This window comes from Carassius carassius, chromosome 5 (genome assembly GCF_963082965.1).
Source record: "Carassius carassius chromosome 5, fCarCar2.1, whole genome shotgun sequence".
Classification (NCBI taxonomy): domain Eukaryota; kingdom Metazoa; phylum Chordata; class Actinopteri; order Cypriniformes; family Cyprinidae; genus Carassius; species Carassius carassius.
Window position 1 is genome coordinate 20,134,389 of NC_081759.1, and position 24,023 is coordinate 20,158,411.

A 24,023-nucleotide genomic window follows, 5' to 3' on the forward strand; every position below is an offset into this window, starting at 1 on the left:
CCTCTGGAGCACTCGTCTGACGTGTTGAACGTGTTCCTGGAGAGATGAAGAAAAAATCAGTATGTCATCCAGGTAGACATATATAAACTGATCTACCATATCTCTCAACACGTCATTCACGAGTGCTTGGAAAACCCCGGGCGAGTTGGAGAGCCCGAACGGCATCACCAAGTACTCAAAGTGCCCTCTAGGGGTGTTAAAGGCGGTTTTCCATTCATCCCCCTTCCTGATGCGGACCAAATGATAAGCATTACGTAAATCCAATTTTGTGAATATAGATGCTCCCTACAACCTCTCGAAAGCTGAAGACATGAGTGGTAAAGGATAAGTATTCTTAATAGTAATGTTTTTCAACTCTCGGTAATCAATACAATGTCGCAGTGAACAATCCTTCGTACCCCCAAAAAAGAACCCCGCCCCCGCTGGAGAAGAGGAAGGACGGATGAACCCAGAGGCTAAGGAATCAGAAATATATTTCTCCATGGCCTCCCTCTCAGGAATAGAAAGAGAGTATAACTTGCCCTTAGGCGGAGACTTACCTGACACTAAGTCTATGGCACAGTTGTAGGGACGATGCGGAGGAAGAGAAGCAGCACGGGACTTACTGAACACTTCCTTCAGGTCCAGACACTCAACAGGCACGTTTGGCAAAACCATGGTCTCCTTCTGAAAGAAAGAAACAGGAACAACAGGACAAGCAGAAACCAGACAAGACTCATGACAACTTTCACTCCACAATGTGACAGTGTTAGAACCCCATTCCACTCGTGGATTATGTTTGGACAACCAGGGGTGACCTAAAACAATGGGAGCAACACGGGAGTCCATGAGAAAAAAAGGATATGGTTTCTTGATGGTTTCCAGACGTGATCAGTGTGATGGGTTCTGTATGGTGCGTGACGTGAGGCAGTTCGTGGCCGTTGAGTGCGGTGACATGGATGGGGAGAGACACAGGAAGGACAGGAATGTTCAGGTGATGTGCAAGTGAGGAATCAATGAAATTACCTTCGGCTCCGGAGTCCAGAAGGGCTTGACACTCATGATGTTGTTTCCTCCACCGCAGTCTCACCGGAAGGAGGTTCGATGATGTTGGTGAGGACTTCTCAGCGGAGATCCCACCCAATAGTAGCCTCAGATTTACTATCGGGCTGGCTCTTTTACCGGGCATGAGTAAGTGTTATGAGCCGAGCCTCAACAGTACAAGCACAGTCCTTGGGACCTCCGCCGTTCCCTCTCCCTCTGGGACAGCCGAGCTCTATCCACCTGCATGGGCTCGTGATCGTCGACAGAACCGACCGTGTTCTCTCGACTCAAGCGCCCCCTAACAGGAGGGATGGTATATCTGGAAGGACTGGTTTGGGCGGCCCAGGCGATTAAACCTTGTGTCAACTCGCAACGCCAGTTCAATTAATCCATTGAGAGTAGGGGGCAGCTCGAGGAGGTAGATCTCCTGCTGAACACGGTCGGATAACCCATGCAGGAAGTTATCCCACTGCGCCGCCTCGTTCCACTGGCACACGGCCGCCAGGGTGCGGAACTCGATGGAGTAGTCGGTGACGGAAGAAGATCCTTGCCGGAGTTCCGAGAGGCGATGGGTGGCCTCCCTGCCGGTCGCGGCCCAGTCGAAAACTCTACTCATCTCTTCTGATAGAGCGTGGAACGAGGCACAACACGGGTGTTGATTCTCCCACACCGCCGTCCCCCATAAGGCAGCCTTTCCAGATAATAGTGTGAGCGTGAATGCTACTTTAGACTCTTCAGTAGCGAAAGTGCGGGGCTGTAGGGCGAAATGCATTGAACATTTGGTTAGAAAGGTTCTATAAAACGCTGGCTCACCAGCATAGTTCTCCGGTGCCGGAAGTCGCGGCTCTGGCCGGAAGTGGTCCTGGGGAATCTCCCGGGGGATGGACGGCGCAGGCGGTGCGATGGGCTCAGTGGGAGACGTGAGCTGATGGATCTGCTGGGTGAGCTCGGACACCTGTGCCACCAGCGCTTGGACAGCGCGTCCGGTGTTCGAAATGCTCTCCTGCTGCTGATCCATTCTCTTGACACTGTGGTGCATGAAGTCGGTGAGGGTATTGGTGCTCGCTGCTTCCATGGTGGTGAGATCGTTATGTAATGGTGGGTGAAAGGACAGTCTGGAAGCAAATGCGAGTTAACAAGTTTAATGAGATGATATGAATCTGAGTATACAAACAAACAGGGACGATGAGACAACGATAATCCATAGAGGTGAGGAATCCAGTTGAGGGCGGAGAGAAGGTGAGCAATCCGGATGACGTCGGCGTGTAGGCAGCAGGAGAGAGTGGCACAGGAACTGCGGTGAACAGAGCCGAAGGTAAGTGTCCGTGGCTGAGTGAACGTGCGGAGAGTGGATGAGGTTCTAGGGAAAACACAGACATCCAAACGCAAAACAACACTGAGAGCCAGACGAACAGGGAACCACATCGAACATAAGACAATGATCTCACAAACACAAGACGTGAGACAAGCCATTATATAGTGGATGAGTAATGAGTGGCAGCTGTTGCTGATACAATTAACGGAGACGCCCACAACTAATCAGTGCAGACGCGGAACACACAGAATTCACCACAAAGTGTAAACACCCCAAGATCACGGTTTACCAACTGTGACAGGCAGCAAGATTAATTTTTAAAGAGCCAAAAATAATACACGTCACACCTCTGTTTATCAATTTGCACTGGCTACCAATAGCTTTTCACATGATATCCAAGGCATTGAAGTTTGCCTACAAAACTACCACCGACTTGGCAACCGTTTACCTAAATTCACTACTTCAGACTTATGTGTTCTCTAGAAACTTGCATTCTGCAAGTGAACGTTGCTTTATTGTGCCATCCAAAATAGGCACAAAATGACTTTCACAGACTTTTAAATGAAATGTTCCCTCCTGGTGGAATGACCTGCCCACCTCAATCAGAGCAGCTGAATCTTTATAAGGTCAGATACAAGCCATCTTCAAGAATCGCCTAAAAACACATCTCTTCCATCTTTATTTTACCCTCTATCTCTAGCACTCTCTATTCTAATTCTATGCTTAAAAAAAAACCTTGCCTCTTTTAGACTTGCACTCTACTCATTTACTAACTCCTTGTTTTCTTAAAAAAAACCTAACACTAGCTTCTCTGTTTTTTTTGTATTCTATCTATCAATTTATTTTCTTTTTATTTATTATACAATTAACAAAAGCAAAACAGGCCTCTAACATAAGCTTGCTGTATTCTTTTTCTATTCTATTTTTTTCTTTTTATTTATTATATAGATATATAAAAAAACGTGCTACTTGTTATATAGCACTTGCGTCATTGCTCTTTTGTTGATCTTCATTGCTTCCATTGTGAGTCACTTTGGATAAAATGACTAAATGTAAATTAGGGATGCACCAAAAATGAAAATTCTTGGCCGAAGCCGAACAAAATGAAACACTGTGCCAAAGGCTGAATAACGAACACGGTTTTACACATTTCTCCCTATGTAGGCATATTTTGCCCTTTTTTAAACCATTGCATTAATTAAATTGCCAAAATGTGCTTTTTACTGTTTTGTCCTGCTTTTCAAATAAAAAATCAATTACTAAACAATTTAAAAAAATGTACTTAACACTGATTTTTTTTTACACATTCTAGCAGACATTATACAGTGCGCAATTTAACTTAAAATTAATAAGTTGGTGAGCAGAAGAGAGTTCTTTTAGAAAATTTTAATATACAGATTCCAATTTGAACACTATGTGCGAATGTTATAATAAATGTATTAATAGAGCTGTTGTAGGGTAATTATAATTATCATTATTATGGTCTTTATTTTATAGAATGACAGTAAAATTACAATACAATCATTTATGAATGTCGATGGAGTTGTTGCTGCTGGTTTCTGCTGGATCTGTTTCGTTTTGTTGACAAAAGCATTCAGATATATAAATTATTCTCATTACAAATTTGGGAAGATATTTGTCACGCATATCACATTGTCACATGCCTTTTAAAAAATTTCACAAAAATGTTACTGAGCAACTGACGAGTGACAAGTTCAGCGCAGTTCAGTTTTCCTTGCGCATTGGACTTTGAACCCTGGTGCCGCAAGCTCGTGCAGTGCTTTCAGAATACATGCAATTCATGCATGCATTAGAAAATATAACATTCTGCAATTTATTTACTAATCATTTGAGGTAATTTTGCAATTTCAATCATCATACAGTAACTTAACCACCAACATCAGCCACCTCTTCTTCTCATCGGAGACATATGATGCAGCACTAAACAGTCTCTCGCTGTTGTGCTTCCTGCTTGTAATGATTACTGCGTCTTTCTCTGATAGTTTTAAATACTTTCACACTGCCGGCATGTTTGCTGCATTAGTGCGTTTCTCTGTTTGATCGTGTTAGTCATTGTTCGGTACATATTATTCTGCCTTTTCGCTTATTCGGCTGAACACCAAAAGAGATCTTTTTCTATTTTTGGCTTAATAATTTCGGTTGCCAGATATTTGGTCCTCCCTAATGTAAATGTAACTGTACAGTAAAAATTTTGTTTTTTATCACAGTCACAGTTTTTGGATTGAAAAAGAACGTCATCTTGTAATTTACTGATTTTAGCACTTCAGTAAGATAAAATATATATGGTTTTATTGTAAGTTTAAGTTCAAGTAAAGTAAAAAAAATTCATTTCAATTCAAATTAATAATAATCAATAAATAAAATAGAAAATGGTGCTAATATATTTTTTTATGGTAAAGATTCCAGCAACCACAGCTGCCAGTTTTTACTGTAAATTTAATGAATGTTGTATATAGGTACAACCCGAATTCCGGAAAAGTTGGGACGTTTTTTAAATTTTAATAAAATGAAAACTAAAGGAATTTCAAATCACATGAGCCAATATTTTATTCACAATAGAACATAGATAACGTAGCAAATGTTTAAACTGAGAAATTTTACACTTTTATCCACTTAATTAGATCATTTAAAATTTAATGCCTGCTACAGGTCTCAAAAAAGTTGGCACGGGGGCAACAAATGGCTAAAAAAGCAAGCAGTTTTGAAAAGATTCAGCTGGGAGAACATCTAGTGATTAATTAAGTTAATTGATATCAGGTCTGTAACATGATTAGCTATAAAAGCTTTGTCTTAGAGAAGCAGAGTCTCTCAGAAGTAAAGATGGGCAGAGGCTCTCCAATCTGTGAAAGACTGCGTAAAAAAATTGTGGAAAACTTTAAAAACAATGTTCCTCAACGTCAAATTGCAAAGGCTTTGCAAATCTCATCATCTACAGTGCATAACATCATCAAAAGATTCAGAGAAACTGGAGAAATCTCTGTGCGTAAGGGACAAGGCCGGAGACCTTTATTGGATGCCTGTGGTCTTCGGGCTCTCAGACGACACTGCATCACTCATCGGCATGATTGTGTCAATGACATTACTAAATGGGCCCAGGAATACTTTCAGAAACCACTGTCGGTAAACACAATCCGCCGTGCCATCAGCAGATGCCAACTAAAGCTCTATCATGCAAAAAGGAAGCCATATGTGAACATGGTCCAGAAGCGCCATCGTTTCCTGTGGGCCAAGGCTCATTTAAAATGGACTATTTCAAAGTGGAATAGTGTTTTATGGTCAGACGAGTCCAAATTTGACATTCTTGTTGGAAATCACGGACGCCGTGTCCTCCGGGCTAAAGAGGAGGGAGACCTTCCAGCATGTTATCAGCGTTCAGTTCAAAAGCCAGCATCTCTGATGGTATGGGGGTGCATAAGTGCATACGGTATGGGCAGCTTGCATGTTTTGGAAGGCTCTGTGAATGCTGAAAGGTATATAAAGGTTTTAGAGCAACATATGCTTCCCTCCAAACAACGTCTATTTCAGGGAAGGCCTTGTTTATTTCAGCAGGACAATGCAAAACCACATACTGCAGCTATAACAACAGCATGGCTTCGTCGTAGAAGAGTCCGGGTGCTAACCTGGCCTGCCTGCAGTCCAGATCTTTCACCTATAGAGAACATTTGGCGCATCATTAAACGAAAAATACGTCAAAGACGACCACGAACTCTTCAGCAGCTGGAAATCTATATAAGGCAAGAATGGGACCAAATTCCAACAGCAAAACTCCAGCAACTCATAGCCTCAATGCCCAGACGTCTTCAAACTTTTTTGAAAAGAAAAGGAGATGCTACACCATGGTAAACATGCCCCGTCCCAACTATTTTGAGACCTGTAGCAGAAATCAAAATTGAAATGAGCTCATTTTGTGCATAAAATTGTAAACTTTCTCAGTTTAAACATTTGCTATGTTATCTATGTTCTATAGTGAGTAAAATATTGGCTCATGTGATTTGAAAGTCTTTTAGTTTTCATTTTATTAAAATTTAAAAAACGTCCCAACTTTTCCGGAATTCGGGTTGTATTTCGGTATATCTTTTATGTATTTAACTCTGTCCACATACATTATATGGCTAGAACATAACACTGATAATATCAGCAGAGCACTTACTGTACTTTACTGGAATAGAGCAAATACATTTATATAGTTTGATTGAGTAAAAGATAAAGTGATGAGGATGAGTACAATCAGTAATTTAATGACTGCTGTTACGTCATTGACCTTAACCATGTAGTTAGATGATAAAGACATTATAAAGTATAGGATAAAAGGTTCTTGAATTTGCGATGAATAAGTATACAGTTAATGCAGAAGATGTCGTCCCATGAGAAAACTTGCACAGCAGTCTTTTGGAATTTGGGGTTATTCAGGGTTAAGGGCTCCTGCTTTTGGACTTTTAATATAAATTTCTACCAGCAAAAATGATCAACTACACTGTATTGTTTGTCAGTGAGATGGTGTAACAGCGTGATGAACCCTCCACAGCCCTGTGGTTGTTGGGCTGAAATACTGCACTGCTCACCACACCACACCACACATAGGGAATATTTAATGCAATACATTCACAGAGAATATTTAGCCCATGAATACAGTGAGAATATGCAGTTCATATTCCTTCAGGAATGCACATTTTCTTTGCTTAGTATAAGATTTTGTTTCGCCATTTTCTGATGTTTTACAGTTGTTACTATTTAACACATAATATTTGGCGCAATATTCTTGTACATCAGTACAAGTTGTTTGTGATAATGCAGTCATCATCTAACCACCATTTAGTCCACATCATGATCATGTATTGTTTTGTCGACTAAATGGCCACACAGAGCAACCCTTGGGCAATGAAATCTCTATTCTCCTGAGGTTTGCAGCCAGACTGTGGATCCGGCTCAGTGCTCAAAGCTTTCAAATGGCACTTCAAATGTCACACGCCAAACACATTGTAAAAATGCAGTCTGTCACAGCCAGTGACAATTGTGTGTGTCAAATATTCTGTTGCAGTGCTCTTCACAAGGACTGTTGTCAACCCAGATTTTTCCAGCATGTTTTTGCATGTTTGTAATTTGCATGTCTTTTATTGAAAAATCTCTCCCTTTCTGTCAACCATGTCTGCTCTGTCCAGGTACACAGAGGAGTACAGTATGGATTCAACCAATGCACAGTAAGTCAGAGCAGAAGCGTGGTACCGTCTAGCCTTCGGTGGCGAGTGAAATCTGTATTATTAGGTGTTGTCACCTCTGTTTAGACTGGAAAGTCGTTACTCATTTACATTTAGCAGACACTCTCTTCATGATAAATCTATTTAACTACACAAATGAGACTGTGATAAAAGCTAATAAAAGCTTTTCTGTACATATAGAGAACATACAAACCTGAAGGACGTGATTTCTATTTTAACTCCATAAAACCTACTGTATCATATTGTAATATGCAGATATTCTAAAACCTCTGCATTATCAACACTATGGGCCCTATCTTGCACCCAGCGCAATTGACTTTGTACACTGACGCAAGTATCATTCCTATTTTGCACCGGCGCAAAGCGGACTTTTCCCTCCACAGACGCACGTTGTCAAACTACAGATTGAATTTGCGCTCCCTGGGCGGGTCGGCGCAAAAAAGAAGGCGTGATCCGGCACAAATAGTCCCTGATGCTATCTTGCAGTTCAATCAAACGTTTGCGCAACTAACCAAAAAAAACCTGGTCTAAAGTCAATGGCGCAATGCGCATGTTATCAGATGCTATTTTAAGCGTGCGTGCATTCCTCTCCAGACTTCACAAGGCAATGTGATTAAGTTAGTAAAATAATTTAATTATCTTGGCATCATTATCGATGATAAATTATCTTTTGAGTCTCACATAACTCATTTAAAGAAAAAAAATGAAATAAAGCTTGGGTTTTATTTTAGAAACATGAAATGTAAGAAAGAGAAGTTTCTACTATGTCTTGCCTTTACTTATATACAGGGGCGAAAATCTCATCTAAATGTTGGGGGGGACAATAAACATAACATTTCTCATGAGCAAGTTTTGAAGGGGACACCAATAAAACAGGCAAAATTGTACTTAAGGATATGTGTACAGAGAGGAAAGCCTTACTATTGCATAGAGACCGTTCCATTATCCTTCTTCTCAAAGTTTCTTTTTGTTTCAATGAAAAAGCTGACTAAATTGACGGAAACATTCTTCAAAACATTTTTTTTTTGTTGCAATGTTTTTGAAGTTGTTTACACGATCAAGCCACCAAAATACAATGGAAAACTTTTATTTATTTATATAGCACATTTAATAGCAATGTTGTTGCTTCACAGTTATAATTAAAACATGCATATATAAAAACATTTGCCATGCCTAGCAAAATGAAGGCATACACACTCTTAGACATACACCCTCACACAACTGTTTGTGAGATCGGTATAGACGTGAAAGACAATGACTGATTTGTTCAAAAAGTGGATTTATTCAGTTAGGAAACACCTCCTCAGTGTGTAGCTTAGTTTCAACTTTTTGAGTTGGTGAAATAGAGCTAACACAGGCAATATGGTGCCTCAAATGCACTTAATATTAACTTCTTGTTTATTCAATTTTTATAAAAATCAAAATCACATTTGTTATGCTAATATCTGGAGAACAACTGCACTCTTAGTATGATGATATATTAGATTAACTATATTAGATGAAATAAACCGACCAGTGGCGGCTCGTGAATTTTAAAATAGAGGAGGCAAACTAATTGTATTGGTCTGGGGATCCCTGCCAATTGTTATTATTATTATTATTTGCTTAACCAGTTTAAAATGGCTTTTTGGCAGCTTTTAGATAGAAACCGTAAAGAAAATATATTCAATATCGCTACTCATTATAAATACTTGGTAAATTATCAGCCCAGCCGCTCCGGGAGAAGTTCAAACCATAGACTGTATAAAAACAGGTTCAAACTAATATCTAATTTATGTCTCTATGATGGTTGGTTGATATTCCAGAAGAGAGGCTAGCCTCCTCTATGATGTTACTTTTCTCAGCACTCCTCAGCGCTGAAAGTGAACACTCGATGCTGATTGGTTCCCCTGGCCTCCCCCTCCCCTTCTCTTTCACTTAGCGGTTGTAAAAACGCCTGTTATAATCGCTAACAGCGCAGACTACATCGGTGACAAAAGTAAATTGGTACACAATAATATTTTTTGGACACGACTTATTAATGACTCCGCATCATCTATATTAAAGAGAAAATAATCACGTCATCCGATGATTAATGTGAATAAAGTAAGCTAGACTTATGGACTTCCACAACTACTGAAACACGATGTTTTCTCGCACCGGACTGTGTGTGTGTGTGTGTGTGTGTGTGTGTGTGTGTTTGTGTGTCGGTGGTGGTGATGTAAAAGGGGAGCAGGCAGTGGACCAAAGCAATGTGAGGCAAAGCAGGGGGAACTCGAGATGTTTAAAACTTTTTTTTGTTGTTGCCCAGTTTGCATTTGTATTGTTTTACTACTTACACAATTAGTTTAACTATATATCTCATTATATTATTTACAATACACATATTTCAATTATAGTTTAGGGGGGGACAACCCTCAGATAGGGGGGGTCCGGACCCCTCCGACCCCCCCGCGATTTCCGCCTATGCTTATATACAGTTATGTGGTGTATGAATTAGATTCCTATCTACTTCTTTCTTCTCTGGATGCTTTAAGATTTAAATCCGATTGTAAGCCTTTAACTCTTAATTATAAATTGTATAATAATTTATCCTGGTCATTTTTGTATTTTAGAAGGAAAATTTATTTTTTATCGAAATATTTATAAAAACTATTCTGGGATTGTTGCCTTTTTATTTAGGTTGTCTTAAAAATGGTTTTGTGAATATTCCCTCTGGTCTGATAATTGTTTTACTCTCGTTTCACTTGCAAGAACCGAATTGGGAAAAATGGCATTTATGTACGCAGTTCCATTTGAATGGAATAATATATTGGCATTTTAAATATATTATTCTGTCACGCGCAGAAGAATCATTGATTTGCTGTTGTTTCAATCTGTAAATGCTGTCAATTCTCGGCCAGGACTCTTTGAAAAATAGGCATTTTAATCTAGATTACACATTTACAAAATTATTATATGCCTGTTAAACCAAAGCTTATTAGGTTGTGTTTCTCCTATCCCCATACAATGTCACCTGTGTTTTATGGCCAGACGAGAACATCTGTCTCCTCAGCTCTGCACCGCACCTGGCGCGCGCCTTGGAAGATCCGCCGTTAAAATATCGATCCACTATGAAATATGCGCGTCTCGTCTTAAAGGGAAGGATATATGAAGCTCTGATTGGTTTATTTCATGTTACGCCCAAACCACACCTCTGAATAATGAAGTAACTTCAGACATGCCTTTTTGAAACTTGCGTCGGGCGCAAGAGTCATTTATTCCGCCGGCATAATAGCAACAGCGCCAAAGACCCGCCCACAAAGTTACTTGCGCTTTGCGCTTGATACTTGCGTTTCAGATCGTTAAAATAGGGCCCTATATGTGACCCGCTGGGGTATGTTTTTAGCAATAGCCCAAAAAACATTGTATGGGTCAAAATTATAAATTTTTCTTTTATGCCAAAAATCATTAGGATATTGAGTAAAGATCAAGTTCTATGAAGATATTTTGTAAATTTCCTACAGTAAATATATAAAAACGTAATTTTTGATTAGTAATATGCATTGCTAAGAGCTTCATTTGGACAAATTTAAAGGCGATTGTCTCAGTATTTAGATTTTTTTGCACCCTCAGATTCCAGATGTTCAAATTGTTGTATCTCGGTCAAATATGTTCTCATTCAATCAAAACATTTACACTGTCCAGGATCCCATATTTGCTGAAAAAAAAAAAAATAATAATAGCTGTACACAATCTTCTAGATGCTTTCTGTTATATTATTCATAGTTTATGATTTCAAGGAAGTAAAAGCCTAAGGGTCATATTTACTAAAAGGGTAAATTAGTGTAAGATCGCAATCATCCCCTTTAAAGTGCCAATGGGAATGGAAAATTCTGAGGCTGATCTACTGACAATATGCAAATTAAAGAACACAGCTGGCTCGTTCCTTCACGGGCGGGGTGACGTAGCGACCAGGAAGCTATAAAAGCACGTGCCGTGCAGCTGGCTTCAGCTTCGAGTAGGGAAGCAAGCGCCGGCAGGGGTGCCGGGAGTATGGCTCTGCGACACAGCATCTCGTTCCTTCAAGGAACCAGGGTTACATACGTAACCTTGAGTTTCCTAACCTTGAGACGTTCCTTTTCAGGAACTCGAGCTGCGTCAAGCGCTTTGGGGAACGATGTGCCCACGCTGCCAGACTTCCAAATCCCTGCCTAGTGTGTATCTGAAGAGCACAGCTAAGGCGAGAGAAGAGAAGAGCCCGGAGTTGCTCGCATGTCAAGGTCGTAAAATCTGACAAATGTAGAGGGCGTGGACCACCCCGCAGCGTTGCAGATGTCCAAGAGGGACACATCTGCTGAGAAGGCCTTAGAGGCCGCCATACCCCGAGTAGAGTGAGCCTTGGCTCCCAAAGGAAGGGGAAGACCAGAGGACTCATAGGAGACGTTGATAGCCTCGACTATTCAACGACTTAGGGTCTGCTTGGAGGCAGGAGAACCCTTTTTAGGAGGACCGTGGCAAACAAGCAATTGGTCGGATTTTTCTCCACAGGGCAGCTCTGTGGACGTATGCATCCAGTGCTCGCACTGGACACATACAATTTAGCTTTTCCTGGTCTGGCTCCCGAAAGGGAGGAGGACAGAAGGCCTGCAGTACGATAGGTTGTGGTGTAACAGAGGGAACCTTCGGAACATAACCCGCTCGAGGGTATAAGAATGCTTTGGCCATACCAGGGGCAAAGTCTAGATAAGTAGGGGCCACCGAAAGGGCCTGAAGATCTCCAACTCTCTTTAGTGAGGTGATTGCCAGTAACAGGGCAGTTTTAAGTGTCAGATGTCTATCTGAGATATCTTGTATTGGCTCGAATGGAGCTTTACAAAGAGCCTCTAAAACCACAACCAAATCCCAGGGGGGAACACGGGATCGTACTGGAGGTCTCAGCTTCAGCGCACCGCGGAGGAAACGTGTAACTAGGGTGTGTCTACCCACTGACTGATCATTGAAAGGGACATGGTAAGCAGCTATGGTCGCTGCGTACACCTTTAAGGTGGAATGGGTTAACCCTGCAGAGAGCCTAGCTTGTAGAAACTCCAGAACTGTACCAACTGGGCAGTTAGCAGGGTCAAGCTGGCGGTCTCTGCACCATGAAGTGAAGAGTTTCCACTTCAGGGCGTACAGTTTCCTCGTAGAGGGAGCTCTGGATTGGAGGAGGGTCTCAACAACCTCAGTTGAGAGACCGGATTCTATGAGCTGTGCCCCCTCAGGGGCCACACCCACAGTTTTCACAGCTCCGGGCGAGGGTGAATTATCGTGCCCTGCGCCTGTGAGAGTAGGTCTGTCCTGATCGGTATCTCCCACAGAGAGCCGTCGAGGAGCGAGACTAGATCTGCGAACCATACTCGGCCCGGCCAGAACGGGGCTACTAATAACAGACGGACCCCGTCCCGGCGTACTCTCGCCAGAACTCCCGGGAGCAGAGCAATAGGGGGAAAAGCGTACAGACGAAGCCTCGGCCAGGTCTGTACCATAGCGTCCAGTCCCAGAGAAGCTGGATGAACTAGAGAGAACCAGAGGGGACATTGCTATGTCTCCTGAGTCGCAAAGAGGTCCACCTGGGCTGTGCCAAACACTCTCCATATCTGCTTCACCACCTCGGGGTGAAGTTTCCATTCCCCAGGCCTCTGCCCCTTCCTCGACAGTATGTCTGCTCCCACATTCAATCTCCCAGGAATATACACTACTCTGAGCGAGAGGAGTTTGCCCTGGGACCACAGAAGTATCTGGTGTGCCAGCTTGTACAAGGGGCGTGAACGCAGACCCCCCTGGGGATTGATATAACAGACCACTGATGTGTTGTCGGTGCGCACCAACACATGGTGACCTCTCAGGTCTGGGAGGAAATGTTTCAATGCTCGATAGACTGCTAGCATCTCTAGGCAATTGATGTGCCATGTCAGATGGCGACCACTCCACAGACCGTGGGCAGGGTGGCCACTCATGACCGCACCCCAACCGGTCAGGGACGCGTCTGTCGCTAGCGTTACACGGCGACAAGGAGCTCCCAGCACCGGGCCCTGATTCAAGAACCAAGGTTTCTTCCACATGTCTAAGGCACAAAGGCATCGCCGCGTGACCTTGATAACTCGAAGTGGATTTCCCCTCGGGGAAAAGCCCTTGGACTTGAGCCACCACTGTAGGGGTCTCATGTACAGCAGGCCAAAAGGTATCACGTTGGACGCAGCTGTCATCAGACCTAACAATCTCTGGAATTGTTTGACAGTGAGTGACTGACCTTCTTTGACTCTCTCGACTGATGTGAGGATCGACTCGATCCGAGCAGGAGACAGACATGCCTGCATCGTGGTCGAATTCCACACTACGCCTAGATAGGTGGTTCTCTGACCAGGAGAAAGTACACTCTTCTTGGCGTTTAGTCTCAAACCCAGCTCCCCATATGTGCGAGAACGACATCTCGATGTCGAACCGCCATCTGCTCTGATTGAGCTAGAATCAACCAATCGTCGATATAATTTAGAATGCGGATGCCCTGCATACGGAGGGATACCAGAGTCGCATCTACACATTTCGTGAACGTGCGGGGTGAGAGTGCGAGGCCAAAGGGAAACACTCGATATTGATAAGCTTTGCCCCTGAAAGCGAACCTCAGAAACTTCCTGTGTTGTGGAAGGATGGATATGTGGAAGTATGCGTCTTTGAGATCTATTGTGACAAACCAGTCCTCGGATCTGATTTGAGCTACAACCTGCTTGACAGTGAGCATTTTGAACTTCAGTGGCATATCTGAGTGGTTCAGGTGACGTAAGTCTAAGATCGGACGCAACCCCCCATCCTTCTTTGGAACTATGAAATACCGGCTGTAAAACCCGGATTCCCTGTCGAGAGGAGGGACCACCTCGAGGGCACGGAGGTGAGGCGGGCACAGTATAATGAGGTGGACCGCGCTCTACCCCAGTAGGGGCTACCCTCTGGGTCCTGGCGTCAGGATCTTTTCGTCGAGGACGTCCGGGCTTCGATAACAGATCTTAAATCGAGTTTAGCCCTGGAAGCCCCCGTCTCAGAGCGTTGCTGAGGCCCTCGGGCCAGTCGTGGGGGAGCACGAGTGGCGACACTCTGTCTCTGCGCTTCCCGGTATGAGGAGCCGGTATGTGGCGTGGTCATCTCACGACAGTATTGACTGTGTCACCAAACAGGCCAGAAGGCTGAAGCGGGGCTTCCAGGAGGCAGACCCGGTCTCGTTCTTTTATCTCTGATAGGGTCAGCCACAAATGCCTCTCCGCGGCCACTAAGGCTGCCATAGACCTCCCAATTGCGTGAGCGGTCTCTTTAGTGGCGTGGAGGGAGAGATCAGCGGTCTTTCTAAGTTCTTCGACATCTTAAGACTTAATCCCCTCTCCCTCATCGATATCTCCCAGCAGGTCAGCTTGATAAGCTTGAAGGACTGCCATAGTATGAAGGCAAGCCCCAGCCTGACCTGCTGCCACATAACCTTTGCCCACCAGCGATGATGTAACTCTAAGAGGCTTGGTGGGCAATGTCGGAGCCTTTAGAGACGATGCCGATCCGGGTGATAGATAGCCCGCGAGCCTCTGTTCAACCCGTGGCATCGCTCTATAACCCGCTCTCCCAGCCCCATCACGTTGCCATAATATAGTGAATCAGGGCCAAAGAGGCGGGTCGAATATGGGTGATTCCATGATCTCTATCTCATCGTGGAGATCGGGAAAATAAGGTAGGCTCCGACGTGGAGGTGGTTGCCTCGGCCGCAGAAAGCGTTCATCTAGTTTGCTTCTCTGCGGCTCAGAATGTTTTTCAGCAGGCCATTCGATTTTTAATTTATCTACTGCACGTGTAACCACCTCCAAAAGCTCCTCATACTGGGGCGACAGGGGTGGCGAATCCCCAGCAACCGTCTCCACATCGACCTCCTCGGAGGAAGAGAGGTGAAGAGTTGATCCCTCACCCTGGGGGGAAGAAACCGACGAGCGTGCTTCCGAACCCAGGGTTTGGGCGCCGGATCTGGCAGATGAGGAAGGAGATAAGGACTGGCCCGTCTCCATTCCCTCTGACAGATCCACCTGCGAACCCCACGAGTGCAGCAGCCGTTCTGCCTCGGCAGAAGCGGGGCCAGCACCGCGGGGAACGCTGGTGAAGGCTCCCTCCTCGAAGAGAGCCCTCCGGGATCAAAGCGTCCGCATTCGCAGTTGTTCACAATGCGGGCAGTCAGCCCCCTCGAGAGCCGACTCAGCGTGCTTTGATCCCAGGCAAGCCACGCAAAAACTGTGTGTATCCCCACTCGTAATGTAGCGAGGGCAGGGAGGAACACACAATCTATAACGTGGCTTGGAATCACCCTTAATATGTTTGGTCTTTGCTTTTACTTTTGGCATATTGAGCTGTTTTAGCGATCTTTTAATGGCTAACGGACAGACAACAATAAATAGGACCAACGGGAAAGACTTTTGACATGCACACACAGAGCGCTTGCTGACAGACACGAAGCTGAAGCCAGCTGCACGGCACGTGCTTTTATAGCTTCCTGGTCGCTACGTCACCCCGCCCGTGACATCACGCCCTTCCGTTGGACATATTGCACAGGATATTCAGAGTCGGTCTCGTCAGGGACGTTCCCCAAAGCGCTTGACGCAGCTCGAGTTCCTGAAAAGGAACTGAAGATGTACACCCCAATCCGAGTCAGATAATGAACAATAGACTGACTCGTTCTTTCCTTGAAAGACAAGCCAAATCACAACAAGATTTGTTCTCATCTGTCATTGTCTTGTCATAGCTGCTTGTCATACTACACAACACAATGCTAATAGGTTGCACACACTACAGAACATTTAGTGGAGAAACGTTCCCAGCCATCAGTGAACATTTTTTCTCACATAAATTCTCACAAGACATTACAGCAATTATAGGCCATTGCTTCAAGCATGGACGATCAACTGGACTGTGCAGTTATTTTATCTAAAAGAAAGAAGAAACCATGACACAAGAGAATATGCCTTGGAAGATGTGGACTGTCAGAGTCCGAGGTAATTAAACAGTACAATGAAACGTGTTATTATATACACAAAATATATGCATTTTTTTCTAGTTAGTTGATTTGATGAATTTTTGGCTTTTCGTTTCTGTTCAATATGCCCTGTGATTGGCTGGATTAGTTCCACTTGTCACTGTGTCACCGAGCGCTAACCTCCCGCTCTCTCTTGTGAAGCCAACATGGAAGTGACTAAAACTGCAATTCATCGACTGACCGCTTGAGGCTGGCTGCAAAAGGTAGTCGATCCCATAGACTCCCCATGTTAAAATGGCCAACTTTACAGCAGAAAAAACATGTTTACAGCCTGGTGCAAATAATTATTTTGGTCTATATAGCTATATGCTTCACAACTGTAAGGGGCATGACTTTTTTTATAACTCATGCGTTTAAATTATATTAAGACTTAAAGTTCTGCATAATTAAGGGCGTGGCCACTTGAGTGACAGGTGGTTTGCCGCTGCTGACAGTGCCGTAAGTGGGCGTGGTTTCAGCAACTAGCTCCCGCCTTTTTGCCCATATTCGATAGTCCGGGAGAGTCACGCGGTGACATGCTTCCAAGATGGCGACGGCCCGCTCTGCACACTTTAAGCTTCAAAAACACACTTCAGGAGTCTACGGGTGACGTCACAGACACTACGTCCATGTTTTTATACAGTCTATGTGTGTCGATCACATTGCGAGATAATGTGGTGATTATATCAAACAGGTTTGAAAATAAAGTAGTGTCTGTGATAGCTCGAGACAGGTTCGGATCAAGCTGCTGACCTGCTCATACTTAACGAGCTTCAGCTTAGCATAGATCATTGAATCTGATTAGACCAGCGGTTCTCAATTCCAGTCCTCATGCTTCCCTGCTCTGCACATTTTGTATGTCTCTCTTATGGCTTCAGACGTTTGTTCTATTCAAAAGTAAGTGCCCTGCAAAGTGGACATCACAGGATATAACGCCATGATTCCAATTCGAAGCGAATGTATATGTTCAATTCAAAGTGCATTGAATTGTGTGAGACGTGAATTTAAATTGTATTTATTTTCTGAGGTATATGATGTCACACCAGTCCATGTGTGAAGGCGTTGCACAGCGCAAATCCGTAAATGAATGTTCCGAAGTGAAGTAAACTTCAACAGATTTCCCTTTGCTCAGGGAGTAGGGAGCAGTGAACACTATGTAGAGATCATGTCAATCAGAACACAGTTCATGCACGGATCTCACTTCTAATGAGCTGATTATCTGAATCAGGTGTGTTAACAAAGAGAGACATACAAAATGTGCAGAGCAGGGGATCGCGAGGACTGGAACTGAGAACCACTGGATTAGACCATTAGGATCTCACTCAAAAATTACCAAAGAGTTTTGATATTTTTCCTATTGAAAACTTGACATTTCTGTAGTTACAACGTGTACTAAGACTGATGGAAAATGAAAAGATGTGATTTTGTAGGCTGATATGGCTAGGAACTATACTCTCATTCCAGCGTAATAATCAAGAAACTTTGCTGCACCCATGAAAATTAGTGAGGTCCAGGGGGGTTTCTAATAACCCCCTTATTATAGAATTGTACTATAATAACCCCTATAAATACAACTAATTATATACTCGAACACTTGAAAAGAGACAGAAATGTAAATGTTTTTGGAGGGATGCTCATTTTTAAACCATACCCTATTTATTGCATCAAAGTTTAATACTATATTTATGGGGTGGATAATTTTATCAGTTGTTTTATTATTCATGCAAACATACATATTGCCCACCAAACGTGTTATTTTCAGATAGTCAAGATTATAAAAGACAATATCTGACAGTGGCGCAGAAGGTAAAGTGTGTGTTATACATATTTTGACATGATCGACTCTGGTTTGAATCTGCCTTTTGGCGAAAAATTAAGTAAATAACCAAAAAGTTAAGGGTAGGTGTAGGGAGAGCTTCATTGTCCAAATAAGGTGGCATCCATTAAATTAGACTCAATAAGTTATTATTGCATACTGTTTTATAATGTACTACAATACTGAGGTGCAGATAATTGCCACTATTTGCAGTAAGTAGTATAAATAGCAGAAAATCCTGTTATTTTAACATAGTATAAATAGAATCTATAGCTATTTGCACTTAGTGTAAATAGCCGCTGCCTTAATAATTACTGCCAGACTAATGCCGGCGATGCAATGTTGCCAGATGTTACTATTAAAATAAACAAAATAAATAAATAAAATAAACCGAAATTATTTCAAATCTTTTGGAAATTAGATAAGAGAAAGTTATCGCTGACCCTAAACCGCAACTTCCTACTTTATTAACTTTCTAAAGTGTTAAATTTAGAGGAAAAATAAGTAAAAAAATGCTTATAATAGACGGAAGCGTCACGCAGTGATAATTTTCATACCACGGACACTAAACATTCTGAATTATACATGCAGACATTCAAATGAGGAGTCTAGCAGCAAATTAGTCAATCAGAAAACAACAAATTTTATTTTTCGAACATGAAAAATTTACCGAGGTCCGGACCTCGATGACCTCATAGCTGGCTACGGCCATGGCTGCACACATGGTACGACACCAAAGTTTCTTGATTATTATGCCGGAATGAGAGTATAGTTCATAGCCATATCGACATAGAAAATCGCAACTTTGAATTTTCTGTTGTTCTTCGTATGCGATATTCAAGTTTTAAATCGGAAAAATATTGAAACTCTTTGGAAATTTGCAAGTGAGACGCTAATGGTCAAATCATATTCCATGATCTATGATAGGCTGCAGGTAAAAGTGCTACCTCCAGATCCGGAGATTGGCTGAATGTATTTGAAAATGTTAAAACTCTAGGGGAGTTGTGCCTATTTTCAAAAATAGTGTAGAGTTTCTTTATAGTACATTGAACTCATATGGCAAAATATTAAGGGGATATTGATTTCTCAGTTCATGGCCCCCTTAATTTTAGTTGCAAAGATAACCACTTTTCACCACTTTTTTTAATGCCAAAAATTTTTGATTCAAGCTGTGGGTAAATCTTCCCTTAGTGTCTAAAGGCTGATTTATACTTCTGCATTGTACCTATGCCATAGCCGTTATGCCGAAGCCTATGCATCGGTTTCATTTATACTTCTGCGTCGTTGTCTGCGTCAATGTGCAGTACACATGCAAACCACTAGTCTGCAATGTCAATGGGCGTGTATCTGGTGTAACCTGCAGTACCATGAAAAAAGCAGAAGAAGAAGTGGCTCGTCAGAGAAGCAAGGCGGCAAATAAATATCAAATAATTAAATCATTATTTAAAAGTACGAAAGGAGACAACAATGGAACATGAGAAGATGGCATTCTTTCCATCTCCAACTTGTACCACAGCAGATCAACATTTTTTCGAAGACAACAACTGTTGTATAATGCTATTATGCTAACAAAATACATTTGTTCTTTGTTTTGTTTTATTTTATATAAGGTGTAACATTAAAGTGCACATAAACCCACACAAAACTCAAGTACATACGGAGGGAAGGATTCTAGCACACCAATCACAGCGCTTGCAGTCCGTGTAGAATTGACGCACTGTAAGATTTTTAAAGAGGTACACGTTAGGCTATGGCATAGGCTACGGTTTAGGATGTGCGCCTATGTGTAGACTACAGCGTAGCTTCAACGCAGAAGTATAAATCAGCCTTAAGAAGGCATAATTAAAAAAACATTCCCTTCAACTTGTTGTACATGTCTTTTTGCTGTAAAATCTTTACTGATTTACTGACTTCTAAAGTAAACATAAGGACAATATATGTATATATAAATTATATTTTATTATATATATTTATATTTCAAGATGAACATCAAGCAACTTAGGTTTACTTGATTACCCATGCATAATTGTTTAGAAAAAAAAGTTAATTTGTGAGTGTTAAATATAATACATTAGGCTTCTGAGAAATTATTTGTCCAGCTCTCAATCATTACATTATGTTTTGCCCCCACAATTAAAACTACAGAGCTTTGAACCGAATCAGAATAAGAATGAGCTTTATTGCCAGGTATGTTTACAAATACAAGGAATTTGTTTTAGTGACGGAAGCTCCACAGTGCAACAGAATGACAGTGACCAGATAGGACACAGATAATGAGAAGAACAATATAAAAATAGACAATGTACAAAAAAGGAATAATTATATATAATATAGACAATTATGATGTACAGGTATGATGTGTGCAAATTTGAAATGTAAACAAATATGGTGTTAAATAGGTCATGTGTAGTGTTGTGTGTTCCAAGATTATTGTTAAGTGTTCATGAGAGGGATTGCCTGAGGAAAGAAACCGTTTCAGTGTCTGGGCGTTCTGGTGCTCAGAGCTCTGTAGCGTCGACCAGATGCCAACAGATCAAAGAGGGAGTGTGCTGGATGTGAGGGGTCCAGAGTGGTTTTACTGGCCCTTTTGCTCAGTCTGGATAAGTACAGTTCAGTCCGGACTGTCCTCTGTAGTTTTCTGAGGTCAGATTTGGTTGCTGAGCTGAACCAAACAGTTATTGAAGTGCAGAGGATGGATTCAGTGATAGCAGAGTATAACTATTTCAGCAGCTCCTGTGGCAGGTTGAACTTCCTCATCTGGCGAAGGAAGTAAAACCTCTGCTGGGTCTTTTTCACAATGGAGTCTATGTGAATGTCCCTCTTCAAGTCCTGGCAGATGGTGGTGCCCAGGAACCTGAATGACTCCACTGTTGTTACAGTGTTGTCCATGATGGTGAGTGTGCGGAGTGCAGGGGGGTTTCTCCTGAAGTCCACAATCATCTCCACAGTTTTGAACATTGTTGAGCTCCAGGTTGTTAAGACTGCAACAGACAGCCACCTCTTTAACCTTCTGGAGTCTAAGGGTATTTTTGGGGCCAGAGGGTATTTTTTTAGGGTAAGTTTTGTCATGCCCTCACATTTGTGCTTTTTTCAGTTTCTTATAAATATCTGAATGCCTAAAGTTTAATCCCACTGTAATTAGCACAAACTGGGCTTTAATAATATGTGAACAGCATGTATGTACATGATTGTATTTTTGAGAAAAAAAAAATGTATGCGTGGTTAGTGAAAAACTAAAAATGTTAAATCCCTTGAATAAGGCCATAATACACATACAGAACATTGGTTCTGGACTTTTTCTTTCTAAATTATGTGAAAATCATCTTGTTTACTCACTCACAGATAACAATATATTGATTTAAATTTTCTAAGACACTTTTTGTTGGTAAAAGCCATATGCGAGTAGGTGTCAACTATCATGAATATCATTGTGATTTACACCTGAGAAGACAAAGGCCTGCATAGTGAGCTGCATAATGAGCCTTTCAGTCAGCTGTGTGTCACTGAGAGGGAGGAGATACAAGAAAGAATGTTAGGACAAAATAAATGTATATAATTTTATGTTTGTAGTTTATTTCGAATAAATATATTTATCCCAAAACATAATTTAATACCCACTTGCAAGTGCAGTTAAACAGTTTATTAGGAACAATCAAAGCTGACTTTCAAAGCTGAATTTTTTGCATCATTACTCCAGTCACACAATCCTTCAGAAATCCTTTTAACAATCTGATTTTCTACAAAAAAAAGAAGAACATTTACTGTTATTATTATCATCATGATTATTATTATTATTAATGTTGAAAAGAGCTGAAAATATTTTTTCAGGATTTTTTTTTTTGGGGGGGGGGGTAATTTGTTACAGTTAACTTACATTTATTTGTTACATTTTATATTATTTACATCAAGCTTTTGAATGGTATAGTAGTGTTTATTGTTATTGAAACTTCATAATGTTACACTTGATTATACATTTAGTCAGGAATTATAGTTTGGAAAAAGTCTTTGGAAAAAGTCTAACTAGTAAAATGTTTACACGTTATGTGAAAACTAGTACAAGTATATAAATAAATAAAAAGAGACTTACTCATGTTTATGATCTCTGCTGAGTAAAGTGCTTCATTCTTTGTTATGAGGAAATCCAAATCTCAAATCCTCAACCACATCACATCTTTTCAGGGTGAATTATGTCTTATTCCTCTCATCATGAAGCAAACAGTAAAATAAAAAAACATGAAGAACAGTCTCGCTACGTTGTCTTCAGTTGTATGGGCGTATTCAAGCAGCGTGCTTCAGTGAAACATCAGAATCTGAATAGCGCGTTCAGCGTGGGGGCGTGGTCGCATTAGAAGATAATGAAGGGAGATGTGAAAAACAGACATCGCGTAGTTTTCATATAGATTACTTTATCACATATATTTGTTTTCGGCAGCACTTGTTTAGTTTAAAAGTAGACATGTCAGGCTTTTTATAGATATCTCTCTCATGTCTCTTTGTTGAGTATTCACGGAGTTACAGTTCATTTTAATGATTCATGTCTAAATGAAGATCAGAGCAGACACAGGCTGCAGACAGCACACCTTGTCTGTTATCTTTATTTTATAAGTGCACAACGTTTTGTTATGTCTGTATACAACATCATCATCTATTTTAAAATCCACGAGCCATTTATTTCATTTAATATAGTTAATCTAATATAACATCATACTAAGAGTGCAGTTGTTCTCCAGATATAAGCATAACAAATGTGATTTTGATTTTTATAAACATTTTATAAACAAGAAGTTAATATTAAGTGCATTTTAGACACCATATTGCCTGTTTTAGCTCTATTTCACCAACAAAAAAAGTTGAAAACTAAGCTACAGCAGTAACAGTTATTGCGTCTTTGAGAAACACACTGAGGAGGTGTTTCCTAACTGAATGAATCCACTTTTTGAACAAAGGAAGGCAAAGTAAGTAAGTAGTAGGCTTTCCTCTCTGTACACATATCCTTTTACACAATTTTGCCTGTTTTATTGGTGTCCCCTTCAAAACTTGCTCGTGAGAAATGTTATGTTTATTGCCCCCCCCCCCCCCAACATTTAGAAGAAATTTTCGCCCCTGGTTATGAGCTCCATATAATCCTATATCATACTATATGAGCCATAAATACCTAATGTATCAAATGTGATTCTCAACAAAAAATTTATGCAGGGTTAACTTGCAGTGGAAGCTGATTGTACAATTTGAGTGTGAGGAAAGTGAAATTCCAAGAATTGCAGTAGTCAAGTCCACAGTGGAATAGCACCCATGCTAGGCTCTGACTTGCTCCCCTGGTGAAACAACTCTTGAGTTTGGCGAATGTTTTGCAAGTTGGATGCCTTGATTGTGATTAGTATGCAGGCTGCATACATCACATCTAGTTGTAGGCTTCCTGTCTCAAATGGCTTTCTGACTCCAATTAAAATTTGTGAATGTGGTTGTTGTTTTTGATGACATTGACATTGCAAGTTGAATGTTGGTATATTGAAATGTCTGTTGAGTTGCTTTGTGACCCATAAAGAGGAGGATGTTCAAATGAAGGCATAGGTGCTCTTTTGGAGTGCATTTGTTACA

General features: G+C 41.5%; 1 protein-coding gene across 9 annotated transcripts in view; it reads left to right on the top strand.

Moving 5' to 3' along the window:
• Positions 1 to 24,023, top strand: part of LOC132140952 (potassium channel subfamily T member 1-like) — a 104,142-nt gene that overhangs the window by 32,659 nt on the left and 47,460 nt on the right. Inside the window, exon 2 of one of the 9 annotated variants that reach the window (XM_059550057.1) lies at positions 7,519 to 7,557. The exons of the other annotated variants lie outside the window; for them this stretch is intronic. Coding sequence (XP_059406040.1) covers positions 7,519 to 7,557 — 39 coding nt within the window. The remainder of the gene's footprint in view (positions 1 to 7,518; positions 7,558 to 24,023) is intronic. 9 annotated transcript variants of the gene reach the window in all.